At 36.2% G+C, this 15,030-nt stretch overlaps 1 protein-coding gene across 2 annotated transcripts in view; it reads right to left on the reverse strand.

Annotated features, from left to right (window-relative positions):
* LOC134529455 (glutaminase liver isoform, mitochondrial) overlaps nt 1-15,030 on the reverse strand; it is a 207,080-nt gene that overhangs the window by 125,300 nt on the left and 66,750 nt on the right. The window contains exons 3-5 of one of the 2 annotated variants that reach the window (XM_063363571.1): nt 8,042-8,141; nt 4,861-5,000; nt 1,346-1,475 (exon numbers count right to left, since the gene is read on the reverse strand). The exons of the other annotated variant lie outside the window; for it this stretch is intronic. Coding sequence (XP_063219641.1) covers nt 1,346-1,475; nt 4,861-5,000; nt 8,042-8,141 — 370 coding nt within the window. The remainder of the gene's footprint in view (nt 1-1,345; nt 1,476-4,860; nt 5,001-8,041; nt 8,142-15,030) is intronic. 2 annotated transcript variants of the gene reach the window in all.

The following is a 15,030-nucleotide window of genomic DNA, read 5'->3' on the forward strand; positions in this document are numbered from 1 at the left end:
AGGTTTGAGTGTAGTAGTAGTAAAGTCGGTGTTTGTTTTTAGTAGAAGGTTGGGTAAGCTGGTAGGTCAGGTTACAGTGTAGTTCATAGGAGAGTACGGATACTGACAGCCTGGTTCTGTATGTAGACAGTAAATATGGCTACCAACGAATTAAATAAAGTGATGGCTTTCGTTTCCACCAATTTCTAGTTAATAATTTCAGATTTTTAAGGTGGCGACTAAGATGGCGGATGTCACGGTAATAAATACTGCTGTACTCTAGCGGCAAAAAAATTAACTAATATGGTGGCAGCGCACTATAGCCGACGAAAACAATATGGTGGATCCAAGATAGCCACCATGATGTTATAATGGCTGCAATAATGTATTTTTTAATATTAGTGGTGGGAGGTCAGTCTTCTGGTAACCTCCGTGGAGGATGAATCCGTTTTTTTTGCCCTTTCATGATTTGACCCGATGATTTCGATCTCCATGACGTATTAAAATTATTAAAATTCTATAAAAATTGGATTTAAATAATTTTTATTTTGTTTTTGAATTTATTTTTATTTTTTCTTACAATAATTGTGATTTTAAATATGGTGTAAGTGAAGTCATAATTTCAAAGTGGTGGATGTGATGTCACAATTCAAAATTTATGAATCTATGATGGCGAAAAGTTCTAGAAAACAAAATAGTGAACATGTCTTTATTCAAAATGGTGGAATCAAAGATAGTGGAAGTAACGTCATCCCAAATGTCCTTCGAGTCGAGGTAAAGGTCAAAGGTCCTTTGTAGAGGCTTATTGAAGTCTTATGAATAGGGAATTGAAGCATTTTTGGACCATTTTAGTTCGTTTGAAAACAAAAATATTTTGAAGCATTTGGAATTTTAATTTTTGAAGTTAAAACGCGTTTTTCCCTTGAAAATTGATATTTTAGTTTAAAATTTTGTTGATAATTTTTGTTCAATTTATCTCCAAAATTTGAATTTATTCAAATTTTGGTGAATTTTGGGCCTATTTTGGCAACTTTTGAGTCATTTTTTGAATTTTTGAGGTCAAGGTCATCCAAGATGGCCGCCGTTATGTAAAATGCTAGGTCGAGAACACCGCCACCGGCACCAGGGCTCGGAGCCCCATTAATATACTACTCGCTTTAACTGAAGATAGTATTGGACAGATGGATCCTTCTTTTGCATTTATTTTGTATTTATATTTTACACATTTGGTGATTAGGCCTATTTAATTAAATTTTTCATCTAAACAATAATGCTTACATCTATACGTACCAGTATGTAAGAAAAATATTACTACATCTTAATAGTAATAAATAAAGCTAAACAAAAATTAAGAATCCGTTCTTACCTTTCCTTCAATGTTTGATTTACATTTCCAATAGAAATCTTCAATGTGCTTGGTGAAACCCTGAAAATCTGGAATGATGAATTGATGTCTGAATGCTCTCGATATCAGGACGATATTCGCTGAAATAACACTGCAATAAACATAAAAATAAAATTAAATAATTCTTAAGTCATTAAAATTCTTTCCTGTGGAAAACTTCACTCCTAAAATGAAGTACATTTTGAAGGAAAATTGATAAAAAACAAGGTTTATTTTAAAACCATTAATTTTAATATCGACTGCAATTCAAGCAATATTAAAACAATCTGTAAAATGATTAGAATAATGTGTTTGTTTTGTTAAGAAATTTAACACCATTAGCTCATAATACGAATTGACAATAAGTGAACTGATTCTTATTATTTCCAATAATTGTAACCAAAGAACATTGCTTACATTCGCCAAAATAACACTGCAATAAACGAAAAAAAAAATTAATGAAATAATGCATACATTGAAACAACTATCTCATTAACATTGATTTAATATTTAACTTCATTTTTCATAAAATTATTTATTTACAGATTTTTAAAGCTTTTTTAAGTAATGTGATTTAGTAAAAGTTACAGTAGTTGAACCACTTCCCAAATAAAAATATTAAAGGTTCTAGCTTATCAAAAAATTTTCAAACTCATCGCCAAATAATTAATTGTATTAGGAAGAGCTGTCTATTACACGATGTAAAGCTTCTCTGCTTACAGCATTAAGTTATTACTGTGAAAAGGGAGTCAGAGAATTCCTGGATTAAAAAAGACATTAATTTTTATACATTTATTTTTTCGAGGAACAAGCCACTAATAATAAATTATCAGCAATTACGTTAGCCCAATTTGAACTAAAATTGAAGGGCTACTAAGCTACATGAATCGTAATAAAATGTGCGGCCATCAAAACAGTTCGGCAATTCAGCATGATGTCGATATAATAAAACAAATAACTCGCTGCTCATAGAGTTAGAAATTGTCAGGAGACGGCATTTTGTGACGTAGTTGATTTCACTTTTTTTTATCTCGCCATCATCATATTTCTACTCCCAAAACATTTTGTAAATGTTGCTGACCACGTCTGATGATGGTTAGTAATTAAAAACCGTCACTTCCAAAGAATACAGTCAATTAAAACTGTTTCCACAATGCAAACACTACACTTCAGGCAATGTTTTGGGCGTCTAGTCAAAATAGCGCATACAAAGAAATGATACAAAAGTGGCATCACTCGGTTACCGAGAAATAAAGTAGGATGTCAACCTTCTGCCGCTGTTATTAAGGGCGATAAACTGGTGTCCTGGTTGTGCGGCAGGGCGGGAGGGAGACCACGGTATGCTACGAGCGCGCTGGAGTACTCCGGTACTGTCTTCCTTGTCATATCGATATAAACGGCAGTTGTTTCCAAGTTTACTTCTGTCAGTTATTTTACATACACATCCTTTTTGCCTAACCTTAGTTTACTTATTCTTTGCATTACGCTATACCTAGGTGAACACAATTTCACTTGTTATTTTAAGGTAGTTTTTGAAGAAGGCTTCCCTATTTGCAGTCGTTACCACGTTGTAACTTACCGGAAAATTTCCATCTATTTTATCGTTTCATGGTCCCTAGATACGAAAACTACCCTAAATCCAAAAGTTTAATGGACACTAAAAATGCCATAAATGGGCACAAATTACTTCCAAACTGATACATATATTGAGAGGCAAAATCTCGGTCGAGTTCATTAACGGCCACAATTTGGACCAACAGAATAGAAATGGGGAAGGTTTTTTAAAAACTGAAAAAATAAAATTTTAACTCCCTTATAATATAAGTAAACCATGGCAACCATATACATATCAAATTTTTGTTTGAAAGTATTTTTATCACCAATCTTGAACTTAAGGGGTGGATAAAATGCATAACTTCATTGGTAGACAATATTAAATTTGTTAACAGTTTTTGTAAACCTTCTAATTGTTATTTAAAAACTTTGTCTGAAAATATTTTCGATGCAAGCAACTTTGTTGCAAGTCCAAGTTGAAAGAGATTTTTTAATGTTAAATTATTATATAAAAAAACTTAAACTGTTACACTAATTAATCGAATGAACCAAACGACTAGAAATATTTCATACAACATAGCACCATCATTCAATCCTCAATGGCGATTCAGGTTCGAATCTGATAACTCAACATTTTTTCAGGTTTGATAATTTTCGTAAGTGGCAAACCTGGCAAACGTTTAAGAATTTTTTCCTAGTTTATCGCGGTACTTTTGCAGCTAATACAAAAAATTACACGCCATTCTCAAGAACTTTTAAAACCACTAAGGCTGGGATTGATTTCTAGCTGTTCAAACTTGAACCATCGAAAGCCGACACATACAGAATGTTCATAAACTACGGGAAAAAACTTTCAGAGGGCATTTTTTGCAAATAAATAGAATAAAATATCTCATGTGGATACATGTCCGGAAGGGCATAGCAAACCCGCGTTAGACCCTATTGACTGTATTCCTATCGTATCATATGATGAAATTGATCACCATGTGCGAAGAATGGCGAACCATTTCTCTGATAAAGCTTTTTTCAGTAACTAATTATGGGATTTGAGCGTGTTTTTGTCCAAAAACTACGTGTCCAGAACTATCTCAGTATACATCACTCTTTTTGCAAGTCCCCGAAGGTAAAAGGCAAGATAATTCCAATCTAGCGATCGTGCAAACTATGCAACGAGTATTCGCGCATAACCAACTTCCAGAGAACCATTTGGTCTGAAACCGTACCTAATATGCTACGAACTCAGGCTGGAAACATATCGTGGCTTCAGTGACTGAAATTTCCTTAGAACATTCCAGACGATGTTCTTTATTAACTGGCTGTTGGATTCATGATAAGCTCATTTTAATACTAACTGAGAAGAGCGCGATTCAACGCTTCTGTATATCGGGTTTGCTTTTGGATCAGAGTTATTCGGGATGTGTCAAGCTATATATGATATAATAGTGATAATTACACTTAAGTGTACGATCTTTTAGATTTTCTGTATTGCCAAAAAAATTCGCAAAATTTTCCACTCTTTAGACATTGATAAATGAACGTGGCGTGCAATGCTTGTGACAAATGTTCCCAGATGTTTGGAGGTGGCTTTATAAAAACGATAATATATATGTAATTTGATGCAGGGTTCAGTATCAAAATCAAAGATGGGATGACTCAACAGCCACCATTTTGAATTTCTATGAATTTTTTTACTTCAAAAATATATTTTATTTCATAGAAAAAGTATCTCCAAACCCCTCAAATTGACAAAACCAATTTCTCAACGCTAGCATTTTCATCAAAGCGGTTAGTGTTTCCTTACAACGACTAACTTTCCTTATTGGTAGCTGAATGGAATGCTGTATGCTATTACATAAGAGAATAACCGAGTTGATACACTTATTGACAGATAAAATTGTAAACATGACATGCTTTAACAACAAACATTAGAAACCAGTGTATACCTCCGAAAAGTGATTCTGTCCAACTTTTGTGTTTCTGGTGACCCTCCTTCCATATTGGATTTCCTGTGAACCTGTTTCAGATTTTCCATCAACTCTGCAAGTCTTGGGTCGTTTTTTCGTAGTCCTGTACTCCGGAGTGCCTGAAAAGCCATACATGATTTGTGAATATGGAAACATATATATAATAATAGTGAATGCTTAAATTATGAACTTGAGCAAAACATATTTTTTGTCAGGCATATATTTCGTTAAAAATCGTTTTAAAATGGTTTGTAAAAATTTCTTGAAATTTATTACATAGACGAAGAGTAAGGTGTCAGCCAAACCAAAAAAGTTACTGTTTCTTGTCCAACGTCTGCGATACCCTCGATGTCAATGAAATGTTAATATTTAAATTATTAATTTTAGTTTTATAGTTTACTTCACGGCTTCAAATAAATTCACCCTCGTTCTTAAAATGGTAACTTAAATTGCATTGAAACAAAGGTGAGCATAAATATTCAGATTTTAGGATTTTCAGCCTTCTAAATTATTTTAACGTAAAAGCGAAATTTTTTACTACTTCTACAGCACTTAATGACACATTGTGAAGGGACAGTAGTTAAAGTCATATAACGTCCGGAGAGTAGATATTAACCTGATTTGGTAAGTGAAAGAAAGTCGAGCCATTTTTCAAGGGAAGATATGTGTAGGGAAGTTTCGCAATGTAAAACATTTAGCTTAATATAGTTTTCTTAGGGTGACCGTCTGTGTTACAATATAGACAAGTGCACGCTGTCTAGTAGGCTACTGCATGCCCCGTGTTGTAGTAGGAAAGCAGATTCTTATACAGAACGATCCCGGATTGCAGGCATAAAGTAAATGTGTGGAAGAGAATTAAAAAAAAAATTATTAAGGAACATGTGTCTGGAATTGCAACCCAGTGAAGTTACAGGCGCGAACAGTAGAGCGAAAATTTGAATTTCCCGCGTATTGTACGCCACTCCAGTGGCTGAGAGGACGCGTGATCGTAGCGCCGTGACGTTTAAAATCTCTGCGGGAAGAAAACAATGAGTGGGGTGCAGATTTTTAGAGTTAACCATACGCACTCGCAACCAGAAGCTTGGTGTACAACACAGTGGATGATTGGTTGTGGCACGTTTACAGGTTTATCTTCAGTGGTTAGCGCTGTGTCGACTGTTAGTACGGTGCTGCAATTACATAATTTATGAACAACAAAAGCATGTTAGGACCGCATGAAACTGGGAGAGCCATAACACACAGATATGTACACAAAAACACAGCTGGTTGCTAGCGCAAATGGCCAAATCTAAACCTCCGTTATTGATGCCTACTTTCCGCGGAGCATTTGAACATCACGGCGCTTCGATCGCGCGTCCTTTTAGGCCCGGTCCACACGAACGGCCAGTGTGCGGGACGGGAGCCGCGCGGCGCCCGCATAGCAGTTGCGTGGTGCAGTCCACACGAGCGGTCAGTGTGCGGCTGATGTCTGCGGGCATTACCATTTTAGAGTTCAGTCATTAGATGCAATGGATGCACGCCATAGTGCAGTACTTGTGTACGTAGGTGTTCAGGTGTTAAAAATAAGAAAGTCGAATCTTAAGTACATATTGGGTACATCCCATAGTGAGCAGTCGTTTGTTACAAGGAACTTTTTATTGCAAGAAGACGAAATGACATTTTTTAATTACTTCAGAATGTCGTCTGCAAGCTTTCATGAACTGCATGAGACTGTGAAGACTGCAAAAGCAAGATACAAACATGAGGCTGGCTATACCTACAATGGAAATGATGGCTTTAACGCTTAGTTAAGCGTGTTTCCTTTTTCTTTTACTAACTTGTACTAAATAAGTTGACAAGGCCATTTACATATCGCAATAACTTTCTTAGACAATACAGGTTTGTTTTAAATATGAGAAAGTTAAAAATATAATTGTATTGTAGGTGTATTTATACAATTCTATTAATATTGTTATGTACAGTACGCACTGGAAAACAAATATGTCCTTAAGTCTGAAAAAATTCTTTTGCACAGCTATTCACGTACAATAAAAAATTAAAGATAATAAATATGAAACTTGATATTCAAAACGTTTATTTATGGTATGCACATTAGGAGTCATCCGAGAATGCAGACAGTTCGGTGTCACATGGTGACACGATGGAACTACATGAAGTGAAAAGCCGATTTTCTGTAAGCTCGCTGTTTTGGCTTCCTTGTATTTGTGACATGATGGGTATACATAGGTTTTGCCCTTTGTACCTGGAGGTGTCCATACATAGGTGTTGGAGGTGGGTGGTACACACTTGTAAGTGGTGTCTGGAAAGCAGAAATGTGGTTTGGGTGTGCGGAAGTACTTTGCAGTGGCTACATAGGAGCTGTATTTAGGGAATCAATTATTTGACCTGGTTGCAATGTTGCCCGTCTAATTTTTTGGAGTAAACCAGTTTCTGGTCTGTATACACTTCAACATCAACTTTTTCTACGTCAGTATCATTCATGGTGGAAACCAATTCTTACTAACTTGACAGCACACAGAAGACAATGATATCGCTACGGTTCCCCCGCAAGACTGGTGCGACCGCTCGTGTGGACGACTCGATATCTCACAACAGCCCGTAACAAAGTTGCGTCTGCCGCGCGGTGCCCGTCGCGCTATGGGCAGTGCGGGTGGCAGCTACAGCCGCACGGCTGCCGCACCGCTGCCGCGCAGTGCCCGCCCTGTGTGGGCTGCTCTACCTATTTTACTATCCGTAACAAACCGTGCGGGCGCCGCGCGGCTCCCGTCCCGCACACTGCCCGTTCGTGTGGACCGGGCCTTAGTCTCTGGAGTGGTGCATAATGCACATGAAATTCTAATTGCGCGCTTCTGTTCGCACCTGTAACATTGCAGGTTTGCGATTCCGGACAAATGTTCCTTATATTAGGTGACACGCACTCTGAGGCCGCCGCGGCTTGGCCGCCTAGTGTGCGGGAGCTGTAAGGAAGCACATACACAAACACACACAAGTGTGCATGAATATATATCATTCTTTCCCCAGGAATGTAGTCAAAGAATGTAGGTCTCATGTAACAAATGTCACGTAACTAATTACGCTAAATAAAAACACTCTTTTAGTTACTGGGTAGTACTCACCACTAACAATAAACACTGTATTTTAGCTATGAGATATAACTCACCGCTAAAAATCTACCAATAGGAAGCAGACCATCCTCCTCATTCTTGAACATGTCAAAGAGGACATCTTCTGCGTTGGTGGCTTTGTCTTGGTCATGAGATCTGAAAAAAATATTTTTTAACAATTAACTTTTTGAAGTGCAAATATATTTATATTACCTGACTCTGTTCGTTTGACTTGTCAAAGCGCTTTCCTTAGCCGATAACAACAGCCTCGTTTCAGCTTGTGAGTTAGTCTTCTGACAATAATAACAAACGATGTCATTCAAACCAAATACCACATATGTAACTTTCATTCACTGCCTTAATGGTTGCATTTTGTTTACACCATTACATAAAACTGCTTATTTTTGTATGAGCTTGTGAAACTATTTTTTTACTCCAGTAGCATTGCAGTGTGTCAATTTTTTTTCGTGTGTCATGATAAGTATGCAGATACAATCACCAACCAATCAAAAAATTATATTAAATAGTTTACCTGATAATAAAGTGTACATTAAACAATCATGCAATAAGAATACATAGATTTAAATAACACGGAAAAATATTTGCAATCAAAACAAACGTGTCCATTTTTTCACATAACAAGATATATAAATTTAGGAGGTTATTATCATTCTTATAATACGTATCTTAGAATCATTTGTGATTATTCTTTAATACGCCATACTTGTTAGAAACGTTATATGTTCGATCCCAATTGATTTTACACGTAATTCTCATCGCTATTTCAGGACAATAATATTAAAAATAAGTTTCTTTTCACTACCACGATTAACAAGATGGGTTAGAATTAAATTATATGCAGCAAAAGTGCTATATATACATATATATGTTTATTACTGCAACTAAATAACATAAATAAATATATTTATCTAAAGACTAATAATTTAAAAAGAACTTTTTTACAGTGTGTAAACATATATTGTTTGTTGAAGATGGGTTTTGACTGACAGGTGCTGCGTAGAACGTATGATCACGGAATAAATATTTGACAATTGTTGGTTGATTCAGAATTCAGCTTCCCATTCGAGTTATATCCATCCAAAGCCTGGGGTCATAACTGCGGTGGTCAAAGGCCGGCTTTCACAGTCGTGACTTGAGGCAAAGTAATGTATTTCTCCATTTTACTAGCCGGCCTTAGTGTATTCGAGTGAGCTGACCAGTTCGGCTGAGTCAGCACTTATACTCACGTAGGCGGAAAGAATTAAATGTGTTACCATTGAAGGGGAGGGGGAATGACTTTAACCCTCTGATGCATACCCTAAAATTTATCACTTATTACATACCCTGGGTCTCTCAGGCCCACATACAAAATAATTACATTTATATAGGATTTTGTATACTTTTTACTTACTACTTTAGCACACTTTATTTTACATGAACTATTAACAATGTATATACATCTGTTTGAATGATTTTATAGATTCATAAAATTTATCTGCCTTATTTATGATATTGTCAAAAATTCAATTTTGTAATAGTACATTTTTATGAAAGAAACTGTACTCAAATTACTTAGAAGCCTCATTTTTTCACACTTTATATTTACATAATATATTTATATACAACATACCGGTATATGAATGCACACATTTACAATAAATAAGATATTGTATCTGTACAACTTCTAACTTCAACACCTCCATTTGAAGCTTTCATGTTACACAAGGATAAGTTTTGGTTCAAAACATTATTCATTGTTCTAAATGCATTTTTGGCACACAATAAGCTATATTCCTTGCAAACATTGGTGGTGCATTTGCAGAAAAGAATAGAATACTTCCTGTCTTTTGATGAAGGGCAAATGGAACACCTTCTCTTTTTCGATGAACTAGATGCAGCAGTTACATTACTAGGTGCGTATTCTGTCTTGCCTATAAACTTTTCCATATCTTGTTGAATGTATTTCTGAAGAAATGGGTTGGCTGCAGGTTTAGTCATGTGTGGCATTATCATTTCCAATGATAGATCTTTGATAAACAGTCTCCTTTGGTGTGTGACCCCTTGATGGTAATAAGGATGTTGAATTCTGAACAAAATGTAGGCATTGTGTGTGTCAACGTCCAGTATGTTACTCCAAATAACAACAGGCCATCTCTTTGTCTTGCGTTTACAAGTATACAGGCGTACTTTTAGTCCATCAAGTCAACACCACCTTTTGTAGAATTGTAATACTTTATAATTTATAGTTTCTTCTTCGGATGCAATTGGTCAATGGCATTGTCATGGTGCATTGTACTCAACAAAAGCACACAATTGTTTTTTTTTTCGGGATGAAACTAACCATTGTCAAATCATCTTTGAATGCAAATTTTGAATTGTACAAAGGTTGATTTTTACACTCTTTCAGTTCAATTGGAACATCTCGCTTATTTTGTCGCAAAGTTCCTACAGTTGTCAAGTTTTTTCTAGTAAGTATTCTGCTAGTGGAACACTGGTAAAGAAATTATCAGTTGTAATATTTCTTGATGTATTATGAAGGGGCACAACTAACTGGTTTACTATATTGAGAGCCAAATTATTCGTTGGCTTTTCTCCTTGTAATTTACCAGCATAAATGCATCCATCAACAGTATAGCCAGTATTAGATTCGCACATCCAAAAAACTTCATCCCATACTTCCCAGGTTTGCTGGGCATGTATTGCACCAAGCTGCTATGCCCTCTGAATGAACCTAATTGTTCATCACACACTCTGATGGTATTACTGTATTTTTGCACTGTGATATAAAGAGCTCCCATACATACAGAACTGGGGACAACTTATCTGTTTGCAGCCTGGATTCAGGTGTGCGTTTGTCATCAAACCTCAAACACTTTCTTATTGTTTCAAATCGGTTTACAGACATTGTTGCTCTGTAAATAGGGTTTGCACATTTATCTAAAAATAGTTCACGAGCAGCAACATCCCAACTCTTTGTATCAACTACACACTAAATACATTTCTAAAAAATGAAAACTGTACTTGTTAGATGTGAATACTGAAACCAACTGGTTTCTCATGTATGTGTAGCAAGCTACAGCAATCTGGTGGCAAGCGATGAACCAACAACTTAGTTCACAAAATTAACCACAGATGACTGGTGGTATGTTTATCCAGATAGCTGTGCACATAACAATGTGAAAAAAGTTATGAAATTTACATTTATCACCACTGCAATAATTACAAAATAGAAAACATAATAATCGAATACTAGTGAGATGCATATATTTTGTCACAAGTATTAAAGTTTGCATCTAATTATTGTATGTAATAAAAAGAGTTACATCAAAGTAGTACAGCATAATTTCACTAGAAGGGTTTATTTGGTGTTTACATATGAATAAATAACTTGTACAAAAATTCAATACTAGAAAATAAATTCATCCAATAGTTTTATATATTGATTTATTTTATAAAAATAAATGTGTTGTAAATATATTGTAATGGATCAGGAGAGTTAGCTAAGGTAATTTTTGTTAACCAAATAAAAATACATCAACATTAATTAATATTACATGTCAAAGAAAATTAATTTTATACAGGGCCTGCGGGACCCAGGGTATGTAAAACCGGCGTACAGACATAAATTATTTTTTTCTAAAAAAAATATTGTGCTAATTTTTTTTTGTAATTACATGAAAACTAATGAAAAGCATCAACCGAGGATTACATAAATTCACAAATATATTGCTTTTCAAATATAACTGAAATATCCACAGTAATAACTCAATGGGCCTCCAAGACCCAGGGTATGCATCACAGGGTTAAAGTAAGCGTTAATTTTTTACAGGTCGCAGACTGATCCATTATCAACAGTCTGTCATTGCTAAATATAGATTTTCGGTAACGAATTATGGGTCATTTCTTTAAAAGTTTTTTTAATAAGATTCTGTATTTTCTTCAGACAGACACCATTCAAACAGCGCTGCATCGAAAAGCAAGTAAGTGGGAAATAACCAATAAAGACGACACCCCAAAGGAAAATTGTATATAGGCGTTTGTGCGGGTGTCTGTGGAGAGCGGGAAGTTCTAGCCACTGTGCCGGGAACACTCTAAGGAACGGTTTCACCATCAGGAGGGGAGAGGGTGTTTTGGAAATCGGAAGAAACTAGATAATTTTATTGAGAAAATATATCAAATGTAAAATTTTAACTGCATGCGAAAATGTGTTTCAACTTATTGTATTCTTAAATGGTGGTTTTTAAAGTACATGTAGGTATATAATTGAAACCAATTGCTTCCTGGAACAAAATAAGCTGAAATAAATCCCCCTGCAACATTGTTCCTTTCCGTAAATCGAATTATACATCGTTCTATTCATCGGTTTAGGTATTAGGTCACAAAACCGATAAAAATAATTTTCTACGAATAAAGATATTTACCAATTCTTGTCTTCAATATAGCAAACGTTGTCTTAGGATTTCCTAATGGAGCTGCTTAAAACTGTCAAAATCTATCTATATAAACAATTAAATAAACACTTGTTTACATGCTTTTGTTAGGATTTTAAAATAAACGCTGTATGATGACGCAGTACGTAATTTAATGAAGAAGTAATGGAAGCTCAAACACTTTAACTGCATTCTGTCAAACCAAAATGCACAAAGTGATACAATAATTATAACTTCAACAATGTAAAAACATTTTCCGTCATGACACGTGTTTAAATTATTTTTTTTTTTTGAGAATAAGCGGTTCAATGTTGGTAGGCACAATTTATTTATTACACAGCTTGCGTGCCTAGTCTATAACTTAATTATTTTTTACTAAACCAAAACTGGAGTTTAAAGATTTCACCTCAATAAACTGAAGAGAGTAAGGGGGGAAATCCTATAACCCAGGGGGTGGTGATAGAAAGGGAGAGGGTGTGGGCTGGGGTAGGGGGAGGAGAAATATAGAGCCCAGGGAGAGGGCGTAGGGTGCAGCAGGGGGAGAAGGTACATAGAGACCAGGGAGTGGGACAGTGATGTTGGAAAGGAAGAGGGGGTGCAGTGTGTTAGGAGGAAGAGGAATGTAGTGACCAGGGGTAGGTGTGGGTTTTAGGAAGAGTGAAGGTGTGGGGTATGATGGTGTGAGAAAATATGTAGAGCCCAGAGTGTGGAGCTGGGGTTGGAAATAGGTTGTGGACTGCGGCAAGAGGAGGATGAATGTAGAGTCTAAAGGGAAGAGAAGGAGGAACTTAGAGCCTTGGGGGAGGGAGTAGTTGTAACAATGGTGGATTAATTTTGATTTAACATTTAATTAAACATTCACAAGAAATTTATCACACTTCAAACTTTTTAAATACATCTCAAAGGAAAACAGCCTACCGAAATATATTTCAAATATTTTGGATTGTTTTCACATCGTATCATTAAATTAAACTTGTAGATCTTAATCGCAAGTAAATATATATTATAAAATAAAAATAAATTAATCCATTTTTAGGTTAAACTTGTTTAAAGAAAAAAAATTTGGTACACCGTAATTTAGGATTTAATAAAATATTCTCAAAAGTTTTGACACAACAGCTTTTTCGTAACATGCTAAGATTATTATTTAGGTGTAAAATGGACTCGGAAAAAGATCCATGCAAATTCTGAGACGAATTCTTGCCAAATATTTTTATAAGTGAACCTAGTACTGAATTTTATTTTGTCTGGGCATGTGAATGTGTGTGTATTCTCATCGTCAGTTCTGAGTTCGTCCCCCCTCTGGCAGATGACGCGCAAGGCGCGTGTTGAGCTACTCAGCAGCTCGCCTATTTGTAGATGAATCACGCTGACTAGCAGCGTACGCTGGCCCCGAGAGTAGGTAACGAGAGGTCACTTGGACTTGTGCAAAAGCAACGGAAGAGAGCAAAGTTATGTTAGTAGTGAGAGCGAGAATAGATAATCGATAGTTGCGCAAAGAAGCACATAAAGACAAACTTCAACGGTAGAGTGTCAGATATAACGAGTAGATTGGGCTGCACACTTGGTTATTGAGGATGTACTGCACTCACGTCGTGTTTGTTGGGAGTCTCCGGTTCGAAGCTAAAGAGAATAACAGCTTCAAGCAACCGAAGCTCTAAAGTGCAGATCCGTGTTAGAGACAATAATTAGAGTGTTTAAGGAACCAAACAGGCATGGGAGTAGTATCTGAGAACATCTTATGACTCTCCTGGCTAAAGCAATACTTAACCATTAAGTGTGAAGGTCTAGAGATCCAGATTCCCACCCAATACGTTCTTGAACTTCCCCTACCTTCCCTCTACTTAATCTCCTCTCCTTTCTCATCCCCTTCCTTACTGAGTTTACTCTGGTGGAGTCGAAACCTCGGATAATTACATTAATGGATCAAAAATGATTAGAGAACCCTCGCAATTGTTATGCGTCGTTGTTAGGTAATTGCCAGAATTAGATCATGTCGCCTGCAGATGTTACAAGAGAAGCTACCGCATCAGTGGTTTGACTCTGAAACATCAAGAACCAGAACTTTGTCGTGAAATATCTTGTCTAACTCTAGCATGAAATTTTTTTTGCTATGTGTGAAGATGTCTCGAATATGCGACACTGTATAATTGTTATATGTTTTTGAACTATGTTCCGTCAGCCGGCAAGCTTGCCTTGTCTTCTATGCCCTCCATGTCTTCCGTGCTTGTGTTTCTCATTGTGTCATCGCTACAAGTTTCTACAATAATGTTGTGTCTCGTTCGTATCAGGTATGTTACAGCCAGAAATGATCCAGTCAGCCGCATCTTCTCGCATCGCTTGCATGATTCGCGCATGTCCGCTCATTCCAGCATGATCCCTCCACGTGTTTATTCCGCGTCACGCTTCCGTGTGTCGCGCCGCTGCTGACAGCGTGAGCTGTCTCGTATTGTTGAGCAGTAGAGGTTTATAACTCTCCTCATTTCTACTGGTATCCCATTAAAGTACAAGCCTGCATCCAGAAGTCAAGGTAAGATCGTCTGTTTATTGTTTATTTCCTTCATCAAGATGACGACCACCCAGGTAAAGAAAACCCAGGTGTATAGTCAAGAGTT

This window comes from Bacillus rossius, chromosome 2 (assembly GCF_032445375.1).
Source record: "Bacillus rossius redtenbacheri isolate Brsri chromosome 2, Brsri_v3, whole genome shotgun sequence".
Taxonomy (NCBI): Eukaryota; Metazoa; Arthropoda; class Insecta; order Phasmatodea; family Bacillidae; genus Bacillus; species Bacillus rossius.